This window comes from Aythya fuligula, chromosome 3 (genome assembly GCF_009819795.1).
Source record: "Aythya fuligula isolate bAytFul2 chromosome 3, bAytFul2.pri, whole genome shotgun sequence".
NCBI lineage: Eukaryota > Metazoa > Chordata > Aves > Anseriformes > Anatidae > Aythya > Aythya fuligula.
The window spans coordinates 45,004,295-45,028,638 of NC_045561.1; the positions used below are offsets into that span (position 1 = coordinate 45,004,295).

The following is a 24,344-nucleotide window of genomic DNA, read 5'->3' on the forward strand; positions in this document are numbered from 1 at the left end:
CAGGAGGAGGAGGAGGAGGAGGAGGAGGACACGGACAGTTTTGGTATCCTCTTGTCACTTGCAGTCATCTCTCTGAGGTCTTGGCCGTGCTGCGCTCTGTACAGAAATGTCTCTGTATTAAAATGTGATTTTTATTTTTTATTTTTTCCCTTCAGAAAAAAAAAATAAAAATCTCTAACGCCGCGCCCAGAGCGGAGCGGTGTGCGGGTTAATGTGCGAGGAGGGCACGCGTGCAGCCTTGCTCGGGACTTCCCCAGGAAGTCAGCGCGGCTGCTGAGCGCAGCACCGGGCGGTCCCAGGCTCCTTCCAGCCCTCCTGCCCCAGCTGTGCTGCCTGAGAAACTCCTGCTAAAGGGCTGCAGTGGCGGTGGACGTGAGTACTGCGTGTGGAAATCTTTAAAGTGCTGTCTCTAGTTACTCAGCAGTCAGGCTGGGAAAGAGTGGGTAGCAGGGAGAGCGCTATGGAGGTGAAAACTGCTAGAGCTGAGAACATTGCTAGAAAGAAATAACATGGCTGTCTGCCTTGTTGTGGCAGAGGTAGTGTGTGTGCCCCTGCTTGAGATGGCACCAAACATGGGTGCACCTTTTCGCACTGCTAGCTGCCGGGTAGCTGAGGTGCCCTGTGCTCTCTAGCCACTGCTGCCGGCATCAAGCAGGCTGTGAGCTATGCTGTTAGCGATGCAAGTCCTCTCACAGATGTGTTAAGTGCTCCTCTGCAGCCTCTTCTCTATTCTCTCAGTCTATACGCCTGAACTAAGTGTAAACCAGGAAACTTTACGTGACCTTTATTGGTCAAGCTAGTTGTTAAAAGCCAAAACGAAACTAAGGGAGTAGAATAAAGTTAATTGCTGACGTCCAAAAGAAGCGTGTGCTATGTCAACAGTCTCTTCAATATGCTGTGTCAGAATTCAAACAGCAGTAAACATGTTAAAGATCCTGTCACTATTTATTACAAGAGCAAGTTCTGTCCAGTCCTTGTTAAGTCTGGGCAGGTAATTTTGACAGCACAGAGCAGTGTTTGTATAGCTGAAAGTGGGCTTGTCCTGATACAGTTACAGACACACGTAGTAGTGCTCTGCATTAGCATCCAGACACAGTAAACCAAGAATCATCCTGAAGCTGTTCTTATGACTTGGGCTTTTATCTATAGGGAAAATGAGTCAATAGACTAAAGTTTCAAGCAGTGACTTTGTGCTTCTGTGCATGTTTCATTTTTAAGTTGTAGGTTTTCCTAATTACAATCTTTAGGAATATTATGACTTTTTATAACTAACTTTCATAATACAAAATTTGTTTCCTCTTATTAACATATTATATGCTAATTACACACGTCTTTTTTTTTTTTCCTTGTATGTGTGGAATTAGAAATCCAGTGTAATTTACTAAACAAAGCAAATTTCCATTAAAACATGAACATGCTTCATACATCTTAGTTGTTAATACAGTTTTAATTTGGATATGTATTTCCTCAGACCTTTGGGTGCTTTTCAGGTGAGACTGACAATTTTCCTCTCCCAACATCAATGTCACAGACTGATAAAAGACAAACTCTAGTAATCAGTCAGTCATGATGATGTCATCATAGCTGCACTGTTTTCTTGCTGGTTTCCGCTAGGGTCTTCTGAACTAAAACCTCAGCATGTATTGCTTATCAGTGGAAAGTGTCCTTCTTATATAAAAGTTTAGGGGCTATTAGAGCTATTTGCTGTCCCTGTTGTCCTTATGCTCCAGTTTCAGGGGGCAAAGAAATATGCAGAATAAATATTATTCCACTGATTAGATAACAGCATTTTCTGAAGCCCCCAATCAAGCTGTTATTTGACCAAATGTAGGGCTCAAATGAAAAAGGAGATTATTGTCTTTATGCTTTTTTGCAACTTTGTCTCTGGAAAAAGCCATTTCTTTGTGCCTGCTTGTCCTGTTAAGTCAGTCATACCAGTTTGCAAAAGAAGTGTCATAATGTTTGCTAGTTTATCTTTCTTTCACAGTTTACTTCCTGAAGATGTTTGTTTTTTCTCCCAGACTCTTCTACAGTGTAGCCTTTCTGATTACTCTGTGTAACATTATTGTCTTTACTTGGTACTTTCATCTATCTGAAGAAATGTGATTTTGGAGGCAGGGCAGAATCTTACGTGAAGGCTCCTTATGTCTCTCAGTATTTTAACTTGGCTAGGTGGTTTATCATGCAGAAAGCTAAGTCTTGCTTGCTTGGTTGTCGAATGAAAATATCAGTAGGTAAAATCATAAATAGGTCTATAAAGCTCAGTATCACTTTATTAATTCCTGCTGTTCAAGTGAAAAGACTCAAATTCACTTTAAATGCAGAACTCCTAAGGAAATTGAATACCCTGCAGTTAATTGTTTACTTGTTTTTTTTTTTTTTTTTTGTTTGTTTGTTTGTTTGTTTTTGTTTTTGTTTTTGTTTTTTTTTGGTGTGTGTGTGTACAGTACATGAATATAACACATCTTATATGACAGAAATTGTTTTGTTTTGGCTATCTTTATCAAAAGTTTAGTTCTACATTATTAGTCACTTTTGTATATGACATAGCACACAGTAAGTTTCATGATTTTTTTTTGTGTGCTCATTTTCACCTCGTTAGTGAAAATCCTGCATCTCTCTCTCTGTCTCTTTCTGAAACTAGATCAGAAAAAGTTGCCAGGTAAGGTTTGTTTAGTGACATTGTATCTTAAAGTAGGCCACGCTGTTTACCTTGATAATATATATATATCCATCACAAATTATAGAAGCATTAACATTTGAAATAAATAAATAGCTTAATGGCTGCAATTCCTTTACAATTTGGCAAAAACTTGTAATAAATCTATCTGGTTAACTTAGACAGTTACTGCCCCAACCCCACACCTGTACTGAAGTTTTGACACATTTTGCAAGCTGGGAGTCCATCTCCTGTGTAGATGAGCTCTGCCACAGATGTTTTGCAGAATTGCAGGTGTCAGGCTTGTAACTTGGTCCAGTCGCATGATAACAGTGGAGAAATGGACTCTTGCGTATAAACAGCTGTGGATTAGAATTGCAATGAATTTCCTAAAGTTAGCTGTTATGGCTGAATCAGCAGTCTTTACAGCCGTCAAAATGGGCGCTTTTTTGGCCATTATAAGAGAGGATTAATTTTAAAGCCTTCATGAAAAAAAAGGAGTATCAGTTGCATAGTGAGTGTTCTTGGAAGGGGGACATAGACTATACACAGGGTATATGCATGTGCTGCAGTCTGTGGGGCTGTCAAAATGAGGAAGTTGGAAAGTAGGTTTGGTAAGGCGTTAAAAATTGCATGTAAATATGTACTTGTGCTCCTATTTCTGGCATCTAAGAGGCAGCATTTGAAATGCTGTGCTGTATTTGTACAGTAAGCATTTGTGGTTTTTAGAATTGTGCTGAGTGAAAGTTGCCTGTTGGTGAAAGTTAAGGTGGTTTTCTGTTTGTTTGTCTTTTTCCCCTGATTTCCAGGGTTCACAAGGTGATAGGTAGACCAGTCAAATGCCTGTTGTAGAGGCTCTTACAGGTTTATAACAAGAACTGGCACCAATTTGTTTTTAGCAGCATTTTTTTTAAACATCCTTTTAGTAGCAGACTTGCATTTGGATGGAATTTCATCCTTAGACATCATACTTTACTTGGAGTGGGTTTTTAATATCAGCCTTGGTCAATCCAACATGAATGTCCAATGTTAACTTCAAAGTTTCTTTAATGAGTCACTCCTAGCACATGAGCTGACCACAAGCATAGTCTTACATTTCCTAAAGTATAGTTGCATGGGAAGTGTATGCATCTTTGTTTATTGGAGAGGGGTTCTTTTGAGTCCAAAAAACAAACCAACCAAAGAAAAACCCTCAAAGCTGATATCACCCATTAGTTTATGAAAGTTAGAATATAAAAACTGGAAAATCAGGCATAGCCTTGAAAGAGATCCTCATTTTAGTCATTGTAAATGTAGAGTTGATATTGCCTGCTTTTTCTGAAGTACTTCTGTTTTTCTGTGTTTCTACACTTGTAATTGGATAAGTAAAAGATTTCCTTTAACAACTTTATTTTTATTTATTTATTTATTTATTTAATTATTTATTTTTTACAGCTATCTGATTAACAAAATGAAGCCTGCTAAGTTGCACTATTGGATTTTGGGTTGTTTTTCTATGGCGTTATGTTGTTGGTGTACTTCAGATAAATTCCATCAGAGGTAAGATATGATTAAAAATGATACTCCTAATAGTTACTTCTTAAAGGCAGAACATTATAGTTTAACTTCTAATGAGTGTAAATTTTCTTGCTTTACTATGTGCTATTTTTGATGTGTTATGCTTTTCGTAGATTGGTGAAGTGATTCACATACGTTAGCTGGGGGAGTGGAGTGCATGCCTAGAAGGAGAGCTTTATTAAAAATAAAAACCAATAAAAACTGCAATTACTCCTATGGGATGAATTGCACCAACTGTATACTTCTGCTTGTTTGTTTGGCTTTTTTTTTCTTTTTTTTCTTTTTTTCTTTTTGCATGCTATTTTCTCAGTTCCATTAATTTTAAATTCTTTTTATACAGCATCCCATCTGGGGCTAGGTGTTCAGCCTTTTGGTTGTTGCTGCACTTGGCAAACTCTGGGCTCAGATGTCGACTTGTTGGTGACTTAGACACTGTCCTGAGGTTTCTCAAATTCATGGGACTTGAGCTATAGCTTGGCCATGGTGGCAACAGTAATAGCACCTCTGAATAGAGGCACAGTGCTGAACTGCATGGAGCAGGGTAACTTCTGTTGAAAACAAAGGGAGACATTCCTGATGTATTGAAAATGTCTTTCCTTGGATTCTAGTACTGAGTTTAAGTTTCTAAAACTTACATTTTTGAATAACCCAGATTAACTTTCTGACCTGTCATTAGCCAAAATCTGTATTTTAGGAGAACTTGTTGGTTGTCATTGTGGAAATTCACCTACTATTTCAAATACAGGTGAAAGATTATATTTTTCTAAGCAAGGAAATTAAGTGCTCTATAATATTAGGGAACTCTTGTATTCAGGTTTCCACAGTAAAAAATAGTTAGAAGCATTAATAGCTTTCATTGTGACTATGCCTGATTTGTTCTAGACCTATTTGATTAAATTATTTAGAAAACACATATGCATGTGAATACTTAAGAATAAATATGACCATTACAGACTAGCAAAACCAGAAGGGAAAAAAAAGGGAACTGATGTAACATGAGAATATCCCTACTCCTTCAAGTTGAGAAATAGCTTTCTCACATAACTTTTTTTTTTTTTTTTTTTTTTTAAATACAAACTCCAGCAGGCAAAAATATGGAGACATGGCTACTGGCTTCCAGAAAATAATTATTTTAACACTTCTGCACATAGTGCTGTCAGTTTGAACAAGTCAAAGTTTTGCTGTTCTTTTTTTTTTTTTTCACCTGTTGTTTAATATAGTTACTTAATATGGTTGCTTTATAGCTTAATGCGTCTGTTGCAGTGTCTGAAGCAACCGGTTTTTATCCACATCCAGTTTATCCAGAATGGCTTCTTGGAATTGTTGGAAAATGAAGATGCTTCTGTAGAAGTGTTGAAGATACTTTTTAAAGTGTCATTTTAAACAAATCATGCATCATTTTTAAACAATTTGTAAACTTTTTATTATTTTTTCTGGAGTAGGAATAAGATAGTACTTTCGACTCTGTGAATTATAGATGTCTTTGTCCTAAAAGGCTTTGAAGCACAAGTGCTTTGGTAAAATATGGGATATTCCTTCTTTAGTTCTTAGGTACGGTCTTACAGGCTGTGTCACAGTTTGATAATTTTTTGATAACTTTTTGCAAGTTTGATACTCAAAAATTAGTTAATTTATGTAAAGCATTTAAAAATGCAATGTTTGTCTAGAAAATGATGAATTAAGCATTTCTGAGGTTTATGGTTGTTCCTTTTTTATTCTGATTTTTTATTCAATTTTTTTTTTTTTTTTGTCTGAAAGGTTGGTGACACTTGCCAGATCAAATTACATCTCCTGTAGTGTCAACTGCGTTGTTTGTGGTTGTCTGTAGTCTTTTATTTCAGAAGAGTACTTACAGTTCCAAGAATGCTGTATACATTCTTTTTAGCTAATGCACCCATCAAGCAGAATTAGAAGATTCTTAATATCCTAAGCAAGTATATGTTGTTGTTGTTGTTAAAGCTTGCCAGTAGGCACCTTCCTAAATATAAAACAGAATACCACATTTTTTCCATATCTTAAGAAACAGGAAGCATATGGAGCCAGACATGGAATTTGTTTAACAATGAGGGGGTATTAGCAGGTTTCTAAATATGCTGTTTCTAAGTGATCTGTTATAGTTTGGTCCTGCAGTGTTTGGAGTTCTATTGCAATAGAAGCTGTAAACAGAACCAGCCAGCTATAAAGGCAATGTGTTGTCTTATATATATATAGTAGACGTTGTGCTGCTAACTGGAGGTGTTGTTCTTTTTAAAATACTTGAGAAAAAAATATATATTTTCTTTCTCCAGTGACAGCCACCCTCATACCTGGAAGAAGCTTTATCTTGCTCATCATTGGCCCGTGACTGTATGTAAGGTGAGATTTTTGTGTTTCGTTCTCCTTTATTCTGTCAAAGGGAGCCTTGGACAATAAATGTTTGAAAAGAGAGTAAATAAAGCCCCTTAAGCATTTAATCTTGTTTATACACCTGTATCTTTATAAAAGGTTTGACTGATCTTGGTGCAGCTTTTGTAACTTCTTGAGTTTTTCTCTAGTGTAGCTGTAAACGAGAGAACCATGGCATGCTACAACTATAATAGTCAATGTGGGACATACTATACTCTGTCTTAATTGTTACATGTTTTTTCATCTCTCATTAGTCCTAGACTTTTACCAGACTCTGCAAGCAGACTTGCATGCCTCGTTTGACTGAAGACAGCAGATTAGTATTAAACTGTTTGCTGCACAACAAGGTTTAGTTTTATAATGTTGGCTTTAAAGTTTTAATGATAACGGATCAAATATGGATTTGGTCTGGAAAAAGACAGTGCTGCAAAGCTGTGGGTGTCTTGGAGCATTTCTGTGTTTGGGGGTAGGAATGAAAAATGAACCTAACCTCCCAATATATGTCTTTCAAGAACATAAATAAGAATTGTAATTTTATGCACCTTTTGCTATTAAATACCTATTACCATCTGGTAAGTAGAACTTTTTTTTAATGCGGGAAATCTTTGAAGGCCTCTTCTTATATAGTTGAATTAAAATATGCTGTACTTCAAAGTGGAAGATGTGATCAGATTTACTGACACAAGGATTAAATACTCAGAGGGTAATACAAAAGGTTTAGTCTCAGTCAAATGGTTTTGGAGCTAAAGAGGTCCCACTTCGGGGACATTTAGGTTTATTTATTATAATAGTATAGTCTTTTTCTTTTTTTTTTTTTTAATGCTCTAGGTACTTTTTAATTTCTCATTCCTATTTTTGGAACTACATATAAAAACAGTAGCAGCAAAACTCATATAATGACAGAAACTTCTGTGGAGAAAACGATGCGCTTTACATTAGTTAAATGTATAAGGAAGATACCAATATGAAAGCTCTGTATTTAACTGAGACCAAGGAGTAGCCATTGTTCTGGTTTATGTTTGTTTGCTTTTTTTTTTTTTTGAGGTGGGTCAGGGGGAGACCTGATGCACTTTGTGTCTGATTTTTTTTTTTCTTTTTTTCTTTTGCTTAACAAACATTACTGTAACTAACTTCAGGCAGAGGTGTTGGTCTATTGGAATACGTAGCACCTGGCTTGAGTGGGCATTCAGACTCAGTAGAAGTTCAAAGCCTGTGCATAAGTGAATGAGATGCAGAGTCATGAAGAGTGAGAAAAACAATCACTTTGGGCACTATGTGTGGGCTGCTACTCTTAATTCTAGGATACTGTTGTTGGTAAATTGGCAAATAACCTATATGTACTTACAGTGAAATTGCAGTGAATAATTGAGGATACGAAGCTTCAGAAAATGTAGGCTTTCTTACACATTATGTTAATTCCTTATGATTTTCTGACAGAAGCATCCCAAAGGAGGGAAGAAAAAATGAAATTAAAATCGTGTGAAATGACTTTTTGACCAGTTTCACTTCCCTGAGTCATATGAAGAAATGGAGTTCCAATTCCACTCTTCTAACAGCTTTCTTTTTGTTAATCTATGTATTAACTTAGAGGCGTTCCCAAATCCTGATGTTTCTTTCTTTTTTTTTTTTTTTCTTTTAAGAAAAGTATATAGTTTATTCAGCATCTGCAGTGTATTTATGTATGATTGCTATTTTATTTCAGTGAGGACGTATTTTTAAATCATTCTTCAGTTTTAAACTGTTGACATGATATCAAAAGGAAAAACAGTATCTGGGTGAAGGGAACTGCATAATGCATTATATTACTTCTGTTTACAAAAAGTTTTAAGGTTTTCAGAGTCCTGAAAGGCCTTTTCTTAAAATGTAGTAGACACATTTCATCATTCTAGAAATTTGAGACTGTACATCTTTCGTCTCTTCCTGTGCTTTAAGCTGTATGCAATTGTGTTCGACTGGTGTTTTTTTTTAATACTGAGTATGATCTGTACAATTAAACTGGAAAGTACATGTTTTAGAAAAAAAAATGTGGTAAGTTCAAACTTGTACTTTTCAGTCTCAAATGAGTGTGAATCCTGTTAGGTGGAAGTAGGAGAAACTCAAGGGCAGCCAGAGGGACTTTTTCCTCCCCTGTTATGGGGTTATGAAGATCTTTAATTCTTGAAGTTAGAGAAATGTTATGATTACAGCTTTTGTTTCTTGGAGATTGTAAAAAGGGAAGATCTTTTCTGGGTGTTCCCTTGTGAAATGGTGCAAATCTGATGCAAGTGTGTATGCTATTCAGTTTCTGCTGTGGTAAGAATGGGAAGGATTATGAAGAAATGGGTACTAAACCCTGTTGTGATCTTTTTACTACGTATATGTGCTGATTTACTATGTATAGGTGCCACAGAAGCCCACTGCTGCTTTTCTTGGTGTTACCAGCCACATAGTTAGCTTGGGTGGGTCTGGTTGTCAGATTATTTTAAAACAGGAGAAGACAATGTTCCTTTTTCCAATTAACCTGATCTGGAAGAGTTTCTGAGGTCCAGTGCCTACTTGTAAATACACGTTTGTAACTCCATTTCAAGTTGGCAGCTGCCTGTGTTTGAATCAATCCCTCAGCAGTCAGTATAGGGTAAACAGGAAGGCTAACACAAAGTGTTTTGCAGAAGTAGCAGGGTTACCCAGCTTCTCATGCTTACGTATTTTACAATATTGGTTTAAGGGAAATGTTGGAAAAATACCGTGGCTAGTAGAAAGGAAAGGTGAATGAAGCTGGCCAAAATGCCGTATGACCTTCTGTGTCACAGGTGGCACTGACTGTATGGTGCTGCCAGCCTGCAGCATAACACCACCAACATCATGAAATGTGTAGAAAAAAATAGCTAACTGGGTTAGTGCTGCAATAGGGTAGAGCTGATTCCTGGCGTCCCACAAACCTAAAGCTAAAAAGAGACTAGATTTTCATTCACTTCTATCCAAAGTGTTTAGGTGCTAACTGGCTTGAGGGGGCTTTTATCCACAGAAAACAAACTGGTGACTTTTAGTGCCATGCCATTGAGCTTTTCAGAGTCAGTGTGGGGTCCTATCTGGTCTTTAGGGAGACTTCAAGATGTTGGCAGTCTAATCACATTTTGACCATTTAGCTTTCCATCTGGCTACAGAATATATTGTTTCGGATTGGAAACAAAATGGGTCCTGGGTCTCAGTCTAAACCCTGATTGAGTAAGCTGCCTTGAATTTTAAATGCTGTGGGGTTTCCTTTAGCTTGAATGGGAACTGTGGTAAAAGATTGGGTAAGAAGCACAACTGCACAGTTCTTGTTCCCACCCTGGTTGCACAAGCTGATTATCTGGCAGGCTGTTTTTCAGGGGGTGATTACCCACTGGCTACTGATTTACTGTATTTTGGGCTGGATAGCTGCAGTCTTTCAGCTCCACAAAGCTTGTGTCATTACAAAAGCAGTGTCATTTAGATGCTTTCAAAATGTGTTTGCTGAAAACCTGTCAGGAATAAACGCTGTTGCTGGGTTTAATTGCTTCTGTTTGTTGGTGGCAGGAGAGAAGAGGAAGGAAATTGGCACATAACAAGAAAGTCTTGCAGATCCTGCAGTTTTGCAGCCACTGGTTTGTGGCATGCAGAAGGCAATTAGTGAGATTACAGGTCTCCCTGCACTTGTCTACACTGTTCTTGTTCCAGCATTGCATAAAAGGCATTGTAGCATAATTAAGGCAGGGTATGGGATGCAAGCTAAAAAGGAAAGCAATTATTTTGGGGAAGGAAAGTCTCAAGAGGCTGTTATTTAATGGAGAAAAGTGTTTACTCAAAAGATCTCTAATTATTAAGTGGGGTAATCAAGGAAAACGCAGTAATGTTATTCTGTGATGTTTGAGTGTAGAAATTTTTGTCTGTTGAGGAATATATATTCTGCTCTAAACAAGAGTTAACATTTAGGCTATTTCTCCTGTATTATCAGAAGTTTTGGCTGGGGGTGTTGTTGGTAGGAATATATATGTTCTTTCCTCCTCTTTATCCCTTTCCTTGTCCCTCAAGCCAAAACACTTAGAAACACATTCTAATAATTTTACTTGGAATAAGTGCTTTTTTTTTAATAATCTACTCTTTTTTTTTTTTTTTTTTCCCTATTTTTAATATAAGACCAAAAGTACTCTTGGACACTTAAAGTGTGCTTGTCCAATATTATAGCTTATTTTGATATATTTTTTTAAATTTTATTTTAATGGTTCTGCACTCCTTCAAAAGATCCAATCATGAGAAAAATACTTGCCACCTAGAATATAAGATAAATGTAGAATTAACTCTATTCATGACCTGTGTCTTCTTTTCATACTGCCCATTCAGGATCCCCCCGATGTTCACTTAATCTGCTTCAAAACTTTAATGCCTGCTGTTGTCAGCTAAGCTCACAATTCATAACAGGTTCAAGTAACTGGAGGTCACTTGAACTGGTATGGGCAAGCAAAAACTATCATGTCTTAATAGTGCTTTGGGCAACCAGTGAATGAGCTTTAATTTTCCCTCTAAACCATTATTCCTGGGTACACATAACAAATATTCTACTTTTTTTTTTTTTTTTTTTCCCCACAGCAGACTGCTGCTAATGATTGTCAAGACCCTCCGGAGTACTGGACAATTCATGGACTGTGGTATGACTGTAGATTGTTTTTATTTCAACCTGGAAAGGATGAAATTTAAGTTTCATATTAGGATGTTTAGTGATGTTTTTGAAGTGCACGATCTATCTGTTTAATCTTATAATTGCTTCAAACAAAAGCCTTTGTTTTGTTGGAAATCTATGTTTTGATATAAAACTACTATGCACTCTTGTATATCCCATGATTCTCTGAGCTACTAAAATCTTCTTGTCACATGAGCATTTTGTTTATACAACTCTTTACAGCATCACTGATGTTCTCAAACAGAAAGGGAAGTATGGTTTCCTCTCTTTCTTTTTCTTCCTGAGTACACAGGATTTGTTAATGTCTCATGACTGCCTGTGCCTTTAAGTACCTTAACTCAGCACAAATATTGTAAAAGTACATGAAAAACTAATTTGTTTCAAAGGAATCAACTACCTGTAATCATTGTCCATGGCAGCAATTTGAAGGTTTTCATGACAAACATAGGGAAGAATTCAGGACAGGAGGTTGGTAAGCTATATGTCCTGGAAAGGTGAACAGCATTATGTATAGATTTCCAGTGACTTTCTAGTGGTACTTGCAAAATTGTCACTTGGTGCAATGGTTGGGAAGGTCAGTGTCATCAGTGACATGATGTGCAAGACTCCTCCATATCATTATTCACCCTATGCACTATTTACAGAGGGTGACCCATTGAAAGGCCTCAGAGCCTCTACATGGGAAAAGTTTTAGCCATAACTTATATAATGATTAATAATTTTTTACTTATAAAACACTGTAGATGCTGATGGATTACTTGCATATTTAAATCAAATTTATAGCTATAATCTTGCATATTTAAGATTCAGGCTAGTAATAGGTTGCTCTTACTTGGAAGTGACTTGGAAGACTATCTTTTCTGACTTCTGTTTTGCTTTTCTAGGCCTGACAAAAGTGAAGAATGTAATAGGACATGGCATTTCAATGTCACAGAGATTAAGGTATTTATTTTAAAACATGAAATTAAAAAAAAGTCATACCAAGCAGAGCTGAGTGCCATTACTTTTGCACTTCCTATGTGCAAAATCTGTAGCTCATAGTATATCACTGTTAGTGTAGTTTGCTGAGAGGTATGTTCTTTTAAGGAGTCAAAAAATTCATTAGGTGCTTCTGGTATGAATTGAAATTGCAGTGCTTGTGTTCATTAGTGGCTATTCATCTATTCAAACTCAGCTTTGCAGACATGTGATTTGTTTTTTTCAGGTACTTCTTCCTTACCAAAAAAATCTAGAGAACATAGGCACAGATCTCCACTGGTAATAAGTACCTGTGAAAAAATGCAGAGCCATTTTGTGTTCCCTGTTCCCTGTTCCACTTTCCACTGAAAAGCCAGAACACAGAAAATAAGACAGAGTTTCTATGTGTCTTCTCCAGTGGGAATAGTCCTCTCACAAAGAGAAAAAAAAAAAAAAGAAAAGAAAAAAAGAAAAAAAGTTTATTTATATATTTATTAAAAATACCCATGTTTAATTTGCAGAATTGCACAGAACGGTTGAGGCTGGAGGGGGACTCTGGAGGCCGTGAGGTCCAACCCCCTCACATAAGTGGGGATGGGAGACGTGAGTCTACATCTGTGAAAAGCTCCATGATTGAACAATTTCTGCAGGGACTGTAGAAGGAAAATCTAACTTCAAGGCAGTGTGTCAGTGTTAATATACTCAGATAGTCACATCTACCTGTCACTACCACCAACAGCATCTTCAAAATAATGGGGAAAAGGACTTCTCTTATTTTTCTGCAAGTAAATGTTTATTTTGTGCCTATTGAAAGAAAAGGCTTCAGTTTTAGAAAATTTATCAATATATATAAATTGTGTATGAAATACTTTTTTAGCTGCAGGTAAGTTTTTACTGATAAATTACTTGTGTTGTTTTTAGGATCTTATGTCAGACATGAGACGCTATTGGCCAGATGTAATTCATTCATCTTTGAATCGCACCCATTTCTGGTGAGTATGAACAAAATTAAAAAGTATTTTGGATATTATTTTACAAAAAAGTCAATCTGAATTAGTAACTCTTCAGGTAAGATGTTATGCATGAGAAGCAGCATCCAGGAATCCACTGAAAGTGATACATCTTCACCTGTTTTTTTTTTTTGTTTGTTTGTTTGTTTGTTTTTTCTCTTAAAGTTTTCTTGCTAGAGCACCTGCAAAATGCATACTGTTGAAGAAGGGACTATGGCAGCAATTTTGGAGAAGTGGAACTTAGTGAAAGAGAGAGAGAGAATGCGTTTGTTTTCTTTGTCCCCAGGGAGGAGAAGCAGCTGCTGCTGACACATTTAAATCTACATAGCAGTTGTGCTCTAGGGATGTGAAAACCTGCTGCAAGAACAGCTCTCAGGCCTCTTCCAAGCTGGCTTCACTGTGTTGCTGGCTTTGAGAGACCTTTCCTTTTGGACTTTCACACAGTGGAGGGAATGGACAAATAGGATTCCTTGTATGGTCCTAGCCATTTCCCTACAGACTTTCCTATTTACTTTCTTAGCAGTGTAAATCAGACCAAATGGGAATTTGTTTAGTGATCAACCTGCTTGGCTTATAGGAAAGGAAAAGACTTAGACCTCTCCTGACAACAGTTTTCCTTCTTTTCTATGTTTCTTTTTACTTCTAAATCATCAGATGCTTGGACTGAAGAGCAGTATGAGTATTATCTGAGTTTGCAGGGGCTTCAGTTTGAGTTGCCTGTGACTTCAGTTTAAAATAATGCAGTCAATGTAATCTGTTCTTCCAGATCTACTGTGAAAGCAGTAACATCAGATAAGATGTAGAGTGTGTAGCTTTAAATGCTGGTGCCTCTAGCTGTCTCAGCTCTAAGTGCCTTTGGGGCTTTCCTTTGGATTGGAGGACTATTTCCTCCCTGTGTCACTAGGGGAGAACCTTGAAGGGAATGGGTGTTAATTTTAGTCTTGTCCTTGTTCTACAGAAGATCTGTGTCCTCCAAGTCCTACACTGGTCTTACAAGTGTCTCATGGTAGTCTGAACTTGTAAATGTCAAAAGTGGTAATCTCTCTTTCTCCTTGCACTATTCCAAGGAGAGCACAACTGCCTCTTTCAGTGGTATCACAGGTTTATACCAACTTAAACCATTCCTGGAATAAGAACAAGAAAACGTGTCCTAAATCTAGCACCTCCCATGCCCCGAACACCTACCTGTTCATGAAAACAAGTGCATACCAGTCCTTGTTTTACTAACAGAGATACTTTGGTAGACAGTAGATATAAACAGATACAAAGTCTTTTTAGTTTCAGTTCAAGGCTAGCAAACAGAACTTATTTTAATATCTGGAAATGTCACTAGTATACAAGTGATAGAAAAGTTAGGTTAGAACACCATAACCAATATTTTGATTGACAGAGTAATTCACTCCTTTTCAGTATGGTGACAAGTGCACTATAACTGGCGGTTCTAATTGCAGATTTTGTAAATGCAAGTTTTTAAGTTTTTAAGCTAATTGAAAGCCAATAAAATCCTGTTGTACATCTTAATTCAGTTAAAATATTTACTTCGATTTTTTTTAAAAACATATTTATCTCTAGTGTTAAACAACACCCCCTCCAAAAAAAAAAAAAAGAAAAAAAAAAGAAAGGACCAATATGGCAGAAAAGAGAATCTGAAAGTAAATCTGGTTTTCATTGTTGTACACTGAAGGCACCTCAGTTAAGTAAACAACATAAGCAGTGACAAGCAAAATGATTGTTGGATATCTCAGTGTATCACATCAGGATTTTTCCATGACTGCTGTAATTTCATAGTATGTTTCTTCATGTGTCTATCTCTAACTGTAGTTCTGTCTTAAAGAATTTGAACTGGACAGTGTTGAATTGCTTATAACAGGATAGAGGGGTATGGGTGCTTTGGATCTCAAAATTTAGTAACGGAAATTGGTTGTAAACTGTTATACATTCATCTTAAATATTTTGTGGGCAGCACTTGCAGACCTTAGTTCCTATCCCAAGGAACCAATTTTCAGGCTGGGTTGTTTCTACAGTCCTTGGATCCATCTGATGTGCTTCCAACTTTGTCTGCAATATCTCCGTGACTTTGAGCTTGGGGGAACTCTGTCCTTGTACGTAAGAAGAAGCAAAATCTCTTCTGATGTTCAACATTTTTTCCATACAAATGAGTTCTACTATTTGATTCCTTTGTACTTCTGCAGCCCCTTAAGATGTCATTTGTAGGATTTAGCTTCCAGATATGCAAGTGTAGCATTGATTCTTAAGAGCATTATCAAGAAAATTATGGAGAAGGACGAATTATATAGTGGCACCCAATTTAACGCTGCAACCTTCACTCCTGTGTGCTTGCCAAAGTACTTGTGTCCTATGAGGAGGAAAAAATGTCACGAAGTTCTTGTAACATATACACTCTGTATTACTGCCTAGCTTATAATTATGAAGAGTTACAGAAGGGAGGCTGGTCTTCGGGAATACAAGAGGCTATGTTCTGCATATGAGTTAAGGCTCAAGTAAAATGACCTTGTCAGTTGCAGCCTACGTGAAGGATAATGTCTCAGTGAATAGCATGGAGATGTTAATTCTTTCAATTTCTAAACAAACTGTTTATTATTCCCTTTTACCCACAATTCCTTCATTTCCTACCTGCTTCAATTTGTATTTAAGTGGAAGAGGTGAAGGTGAAATTTCGTATGCCTGTGCTCCAGCGGTCAGAATTAGCTATATTTGCGTCACTTTGTTTTTCCACATTGTTGTACTGCAAAAAATCAAGTAACAATGTTATCTTAAAGTTGCTGTAATTGTTTTATAGTGACTCTAAACTGTCTTTCCAGTCTGGAGCGCTCACAAGACAGGTTCAAAAACTTGGACCCAGCGTGTCCTTGGCTTGCTGCAGCTGATGAAGCATGGGCACTGTCTGCGGGTAGCTCTGTGCCTTTCCATTCAGCATCCTCACAGCCCTGTGGCCTGACCACTGTGACCAGTGCAAACTGGCCCAAACCAGTCCAACAGCAGCTTCATGTTAGCAGCAATATGCTTCTTGAGCACCATCAGATCTTTGGCCCTCTATTTCTGCCTTCTTTCTGGAAACAGCAGGACGTTTAAATTCACATACCACTGACAGACTGTAAAAGACAGTCACAACACTTTACCATAAGGTTTTCACACATGCATAAATACACATTTTTCTGAAGAAAAATAGGCATCCTACATGCAAATCCTTGCCTCCAGCTTATTGCTGCTCCAGTAGCTATTTGCATTTGATTGTTGTCTGCCTCTGGTCCAAACCAACTGCTCAGTGAGTATCTCTTGCCAAATTTACCTGAAATAGTTTCAATTTCCTTTAAAAATATAGTCTCTTCTGTCATCAGTAATTTCAAGTCCCTTGTTGGGAAACCTGCTCTTTGACCCATGTGAAGTGGACTTCTGCAGGTGGTAAGAAATTTGCTTAATGTGCAGTCAAGTGTTACAACCACGATGAGAACACTTAACTAGGCTGAATTTGGGAACTTAGAGTTAAAATCTTCTCTCCTGCCTCAAACCTCTTGACACTACAAATTTATTTATTCATTCTCTGTTTAGAAGTAGCATACAAATTTCTCTAGATCCAAGCGTAATTTAGTCAAAGTGTTTTCATTCCTTAAAAAAAATCTAATTATTATAAACGGACAATTCAAAGGCAGATTTTCATGTGAAAACAAAATTGTCCTTGTGCTCCTCTGCCATTCCATGAGATACTAAGACATCATAAAGTCAGGGAATGCTCTGGTAGTGATAGGGATTTGTGATTAGATGGTAATTATTTGTGCATATTTATTTAATACAAGTGGCTTATGAAAACTTGAAAAACAAAATAAAAACTGTGGTGGTCTTACTAAAAAATATACTGGTTCAATAAACTTAAGACTTGATACAAATGTATTTTGAATTTAACATTTTTTGTCCTGTTTGAGTTTGTCTTCCTTCAAATTACAGGAATTGTTTTCTTTTGCATTCTATTCCATCCTGTAATTCAAGTGGTAGGAGTGATGTTTTTTTGTTTGTTTGTTTGTTTGTTTGTTTTTTGTATGAGCAGTATTTTTTGTGTGCAATATCACGCTTCTTACTTAGACCCTTTAAGATTCTTGACTTTAAGATTTAAGATTTATCAAGGTTCTTGATATTTGCAAATAATGTTTTCTGAAACTTGAATTTTGCTTACCTCCTGTAGGAAACATGAATGGGAGAAACATGGGACTTGTGCAGCCACACTTGAGGTCCTCAATTCTCAGAAGAAATACTTTGGTAAAACCCTGGAGCTCTACCAGCATGTTAATCTTAATGGGTATGTTAGTGAACTCTATGTTCTGCTCTTATTTCAAATAGTTTCTAAACGTTTAAAATCTAACTTTAAGAAATTAGTATAAACATCTCATGGCAGAGGGAAAATCAGTATTAGTGTAAATTATTTCTGGTACTGGAATTCAGAGGAGTTGTCTACTTTGAAGAATGTCTCTGGTCACTTCAGAGTCTGTTAAGGCAGGTGCATGCTTCACAGAAACCTTTTAGACAATGTAAGCCAGAACATTTTGAGCAGCTGTATCAGATATATCTCACTACCAAAAGGTATGGTAACTGTAGACTTATAAACCAGGCATTGAACCTCTCAGACCTCTGAGTCATGCCTAAACACTCAACCGTGTTTAGAAAAACAACGTTCTGCTCGGAGGGAAGGACAAGCTGCAGGCAAAATTGTGCAGAACATCTTGGGAAGGGGTTGAGAGCTAGCAGCAAGAGAGGGTGTCCCAAAGGGCAGTGTGTTCAAGCACTCTATATGCACAACATGGGTGCCAATGAATGTCAAACATGCAGAGTCCTTTCCTGAGAAATGCTTGGTGTGAGTGGGAAAGGGTTTGACTCAGATTTGTTGACCAGGAATTTTTTTTTTTTTTGGTGCGTGTGTGTAAAAAGACAGTATCTGAGAGAGGAGAAAAGTTGTCCTTTTGTATCTAGAAATGTATATTTAAAAAAAATAAAATTAAAAAAACAGTTCATGTTCTGTCAGTGTCTTGTCCAGGCAGTCTCTTTAACAGTGTCTCATTCGTATGCACAAAGAAAATGTCTTTATTCCATCCCCCTCCTGTTTTTGCAGGTGTCTTGTAAAACTTAATCATATTTTTCTAGACACAGTGCTTAAGAGCATGTCATATGTAGTGTTAAAATTAATAATGTCTGATAAGTCAATTGCCTAAGTAGTGGTGATGGTGTGATTAAAACATTTTACAGATGGCACAGTGACCGATTATGTGACTCTGTATCAGCATGTGTAATGAAAAATAATAGAGACTGAAACATCTTGAAGCTAATTGCTCATAGCATATTCTGCATTGTAAAAATGAACATAATTTAATCTTCACTGAAAAGAGTAAAGACTGCTAATGTTCTCATTGTGCTTCATTTATACTTTTATGAGAAAAAGTAGTGTTAGAGTGATTAAAACTTTCCAAATGAGAAGTTATTAAAAAGAGGATGTCATACAGGCTCCTGTAAGAATGACAGAACATCACCTCTTTTATTGGTCTGCTCATATGCAGTGTCAAATGACTTTCATAAACAGGGAGACCTTTAGACAATTGGGTTAAATTTCCTCACTGCAGAACTTGATCTTGGAAGGGCTGAGCATTATTAGCACTTACGGTTTAAATCATGAGATATGCTGAACATTCCCAGTTATTACTGAAGAAGCCAGGACTTGAATACTCAGAACCTGTTGGGTCCTGAGTTTTGTTAGAAGTCCACACTTTAAGTTGTTCTCAGGACTGAATCTAAAGGAAGGGGTGTATATAAGCTACAGCATATTGAGAGTTGCCTTGTTTCTATTTTGTGAACAACCATTGTATTAAAAAAACATCCTTACAAAGTGATTTTGGAAATGTTTCTGCTCTGACCTTGATGTTGATCCTCGTGCCTCATCCCTCTCTGTGTGTGCTGTGCACTGGTTGTCCCAGCCAAGCCCTCCCTGCATTAGAACACGAGGGTGTGTCAAGAGGCCTCACAAATCTGCCTCAGTTCCTTCACAGGGGTCAGAGTACAGGGGTATGGCTTGGGGCAGGGGAAAGGAGACGGTTAAACTATATGCCCTGCCTGGCACTCAACAGAGCATATGGAGATCCAGCAAATGACAGTAGCATAGTTCTTTCCTCTAGCTGCCTCTGAAGACTCAACTCTCCCAGCTCCTCCAGCTAAGCTAGGGGAGAGGGTTTGTGCTGACCCTGCTAAGCTGGGTGCGCAGTGGCCTTTCAGAAAAGGAAACCTTCCCTTGGCCTGGCAGAGTATGGAGGACAATTTTCTTTTGCTCCCTCTCATTGTAATGCTTGCCAGGTTCTCATTAAGATTATTCATTTACCTTATGGTTATGAAGTTATATTTGCATACAGGAACCATGAAAATGTGTTCTATCTTTGTTTCAGTTATCTCCAGAAGGCTGGGATAAAGCCAAGCAGTACATATTACCAGGTAAGAAGCAATCTTTTATATGAAACAAAATCATGTGTACTTCTTTCAGCATAAGTTAATTAATTTCTAGAGAGTAAATGATCTTATTTTTTTATTTTTTTTTTTAAAGTAGTGCTTTTCTAAAACTTTTTGCAAAATTAGAAATGTGAGACCTGTTGGAAGATGTGCTAGTGACTTAATAAATTATACAAGCTTTTTAATTTTTCAGATGACTGCCATAAAAGAAGGTCTTACAAAATTTTATGGTGTAACACCAAAGATCCAATGTCTTCCTCCAGAAGAGGTAAAAACAAACACACACACACAACCACTTTGCCACTTTCAAACAAATAAACACTTTCTGTCAAAAAAAAAAAAAAAATAGTGAAAAATCTGCAGCATGGTCTGGGTGTTCCTTTTGGGTGCAGCTCCTTAGTGATCAGATATTGCTCAATTCTTAGAAATGAGTTCACAAAAGCATTGCCTACATGGTGGCACCACAAATTTAAGCTTATGTTAATCTGTAGCTGTTTCTTAACATAGAAATATTGTTAATGTTAACTATCCGTTATTGGTAATGTTAACTATCCGTTCTGTATGTAGCAGCTTTGCTGTTAGGTACCTATAAAGTAGGAGCTTTGGGTTTTAGAGACCTATTTGCCTTAAAAGATTTGAACCCTCATCTCTTGCATGAATGCTGTAGCCATCATGCTAGAAGTGAACTGTAGTTGAGTACTTTCTGCTCCTGCTAAAGCTTAATTGCCATATAGCAAATTGCTAGAACCAACAAGAATGAGCTGAAAGGAGCCCATACACAGACGGCAATTTTACAAAAACTTGCCAAGATACAGTTGCTGTTGGAGTTTAATAGCTCTTGTGTTGTCAGCTCATTTGCTTTAGTAGTGCTCTGAGGTTTTTGTACTCAGATGTCACTTCACATGAAAAAGAATTCAAGGATAAAATTATTTTTAAATGTATTTTTAAGTTGCTCTAAGCAGCAAAAATAATGAGTTGAATGTAGTTTGAACTCTCACCCACATCGTGATGTTGAAATACAGAGCTAACACAACCCCCAGTTTCTATCTCTGTTCACTGTAGTTCTGCCATTGTTTTTAGTACAATAGGGATACTGCTCATGTTATGTGACAGTAATTTACAGCTTGAATCTCCTGTGGTTAACAGCTAAAGCTAATGGGTAGTAGAAAAGACAGAGGACACCTCAGGTATTTAAAGGTAGCCCCTTTCAGGGACCTAATATTATGAATGCCTGAAGGGCCATATTTGGAGACTGATGCTTAAAACATGTTACCCCCTCCATTGCAGTGTTCTGAGGCTTCTTAAAACAAAAAGCCAAAACTAAAATAATTTTTAAGAGAGTAAATTTTTTATTATTTCTTATATTCTTAGTGGATTCAAAATGAGTTATTTTTTTCCATATGCATTTTATTATGTGTGTGCATTCTCTGGGATTTTTCCTGTAATCTCCTTTCCTATATGAAAGATTTTCATGCCTTTCTTCCTTCTTTCCAGTCAATATTTTTTCACTAGTCTGTTCTGAAATCCAGAAACTACATTTCTGCTAATTTTAGCAGCCTACTTCTGTGTTCTTTTCAGTAAAAAAACTATTACAAAAACGATTTTCTTTGGTGAACTTTCTTTGCTTCAATTCCCATTCTTTTGAAAAAATTGATGAAAGATGAGTTTTGGGTCAAACGTATCCTTTAATATTCACAGAGTTCAAACAGAGCTCCTCTCTAAGATGAACAGCTTCTGTGTACTGGACAACTTTGGCAAATGCTAAAATAATGCCCTATCCCTGGAGGTGTTCAAGGCTGGGTTGGATGAAGTCCTGGGCAACCTGATCTAGTGGGCCCATGGCAAGGGTGTTGGAACTAGATGATATTTAACGTCCCTTCCAACCTGAGCCATTCTATGATAATCTGTCACAGCATTTCATAATGAGACTTACTAGTTAAGCAGATTCCCCAAACTGTTACTGAATTATGGCGATGGAATATGTTTTCTTGTCTGCTTGCTCCTTAAAGGCAAGTGTGTGCTATGAACTGTTTGAAGTGTATACCTCTAATATCTGCCCCCTTCATATTTTTCATGAGGCAACTGTACAGACAAGCACTACTGTATTCAATAGACAGGTAGTATATCTGAAGAATTGGTTTATTATCTTCTCCACGATAAACTGAGCTCATTCCTCATGTTTCTAGGGTGAAAAAGCACAAACAATTGGTCAGATTGAATTCTGCTTCACCAAGGAATTGCAGCTGAGAAACTGCACAGAGCCGAAGGGTGAATCCAGCAGATTGCAGACTGACTTGCAGCTTGGAACTCGGGAGCTGTCTGTCTGCAATGACACTCTTCCAGTCTATTATCCTTCACAGGTCCAACATCGCAAATGAAGCCACAAGAATTTGAAAAACTGTTTAAACAAAACAAATCAACAACAACAAATCGCTTAAACAGTATACCTTGGAAAACAGTCTTGACTCAGCAATATTACAAAACCCTGTCTATTTCAGGATGCTGTGTGGATTTTTGCTGGTGAAAAAAAAAGTCTTTTGCCATTAAAGAAGGAAGGTCCGTATTCTAGAATTGGTTACTTAGGCTGAAGTCTTGAATATAAAGATCCAGCTCTGATATTGCTGGATCTTTATCTGATTTATAGCTCTGCCTGGACTTCTTGGCTCATTTTTAATTTGAATAAGTGTTCAAACTAGAGATGTGACTTCTTAGTTTCCTATGCAGTTCAGTCTGCCACTTTAGCCACTTCTGTTTTGTGCCAGTGATTCAGAGAAATTAAGTCATTCTTTGTTTTGAAAGGATGTTTATCAGCTTGAGATGAGATGACAATTTCTTGAGAAGAAAATATTGTAAATCAGAATAACTTGAGACCTATCTGGAGATCCTTTTCCAGATAATACCCGCTGCCTTGTGTAAATTTGCTTTCCAGAAGTTCTGAGCAAAGACCACGTCCTTTGAAGCATTAAACCTTTCCTCACCCAGAGATCAGAAAGAACCAAAGATGACAACCTTTACATAACTCCTCAGTGAATGAAATAGCATGCACTGGGTCTTGGCTTCTCTGCCAAAAGGACCCCCAGAAACCTGTAGTTGCAGCCTTGCCTATTCTCAGATTGACTTTATTACAGTGACTTCATACAATCATGAAGAATGACAGATCTTAAGTTACCTGCTGGCATAGTAAAATAGTGTTAGACCTTAGAAACACATTATTCTTAATATTTCATAGTATTTGAATATTTAACGTTTCCACAGAAGTGTGAGCCCAAATATTTATTTAAAAATGAGATTGTTGCAAAATCACTTGGCTCCAAGAAACTGCTTTTTATAGGTAAGCAGTAAACACTGCAGGAATTTCAGTGAAAAGTACAAATGTTAGCAGTAGTGTTTTTCTGTCGATTAACAGTTGATAACAATCCACAAAGTTGGATGTTTCCAAATAAAACCAAATTTGGCTAATATCCTCTACACAGTGCTGTGTTGATGCAAGTGTCTTAAGTTGTCTCTCAAAAGACAATTGTGGCTCAAAGAAACACCTGTTAGAAAAAATAGAACTGTAAAAACATCAAATGCAGTGTTAAGAACATATTTATCATGTATTTTGGGTTTAGAAACCATTTACATTTACTCCCATTTTGACTGCCCCTGTCCCTTTCATTTAAGGCTCAATTTGCCCTTCCAGAATGCTGTCATTTTTTTTTTTCAAATTCTCACTTTAGAAACTTGGATTTTTTTTTTTTTTAATTATTTTTAATACCCAAGTAATAAGTATGATTTGCACTCTTTTATGTCTACATTTCAGTAAAGTGAGGGTGTCTCTTTCAGAATGTCTTCCTTCCTGAGAGCAGGAGCATAACTACTGTAACCTATATGAAGCATGCTATACAGCCTTTAAAGTTACTCTTTCCCCTTCCACCCCTAGGGTTTTACTGGAAGTACTAGAAATAGACCTTTGTCATCAAAACTGTGGAATTCTGAAGGGAAAAGACTAAGGATGCAACATGGTATTTGCTATATAAAGCAATAAATTTACTGCTGTTTTAAATATGTTAGTATTCTCGGGTGAATTGGTTTCAAATGCTGTTTGATTGTATTAAATCTGAGATAGAAGTGTTTTTTCCAGTGATTTTTGGATGGTAAGGCTAAGATTGATATTTACATCCTTTTTCAGACATCATTTTTCAGCAGTGTATAACAGGATGAATCTTGCTGTTGACTGTGTCTGCACAATTCATACTGAATTCAGTGAGAACTTTGCATGCATTCAGAGTGCAAAAGGTTACTCAAAGACCAGAAATAATCTACTGCTTATCAGTAATTTTTGGACATTTCACTGACATTCTCTGAAACAGTCAGAAAAGGTATGTTATTGTCTGGAAATACTATGGTGATTCAATAGTTTCTCAGGGATTGACTTTAATAATTATGTGTAATATTCTGATACTAGGAACAGCAGACAGCACTTTCTAAAATTCCCATATGTATGTATATTTTTGTGTGTATTGTGTATGGTAACATGTTTGTAACTGTACTGGCTCTGGCTGGGATGTTAACTTTCCCTGTGGCAGCCCATACAGTGCTGTGCTCTGCACTTGCAGCT

At 37.0% G+C, this 24,344-nt stretch overlaps 1 protein-coding gene across 2 annotated transcripts; it reads left to right on the top strand.

Annotated features, from left to right (window-relative positions):
- Nucleotides 1-24,329, top strand: RNASET2 (ribonuclease T2). Of its 2 annotated transcripts, none has more exons than XM_032185035.1 (10): nt 1-372; nt 4,094-4,198; nt 6,505-6,571; nt 11,189-11,247; nt 12,164-12,221; nt 13,158-13,228; nt 17,445-17,558; nt 19,684-19,729; nt 19,938-20,012; nt 21,931-24,329. In XM_032185035.1, exons 2-10 carry the CDS (start codon nt 4,110-4,112, stop codon nt 22,120-22,122), a joined length of 771 nt encoding a protein of 256 aa, XP_032040926.1. In that variant the 5' UTR covers nt 1-372; nt 4,094-4,109; the 3' UTR covers nt 22,123-24,329. The 2 variants fall into 2 exon arrangements, with proteins under 2 accessions (XP_032040926.1, XP_032040927.1); XM_032185036.1 differs by having other exon boundaries at nt 11,192-11,247.
- The last annotated feature ends 15 nt before the right edge of the window (nt 24,330-24,344 follow it).

Coding starts and splice junctions, on each gene's coding strand:
- RNASET2 (XM_032185035.1), top strand. CDS start 4,110: ATGAAGCCTGCTAAGTTGCACTATTGGATTTTGGGTTGTTTTTCTATG. Junction 6,572..11,188: donor GGCCCGTGACTGTATGTAAG/GTGAGATTTTTG, acceptor TTTTCCCCACAG/CAGACTGCTGCTAATGATTG. Junction 20,013..21,930: donor AATGTCTTCCTCCAGAAGAG/GTAAAAACAAAC, acceptor TCATGTTTCTAG/GGTGAAAAAGCACAAACAAT.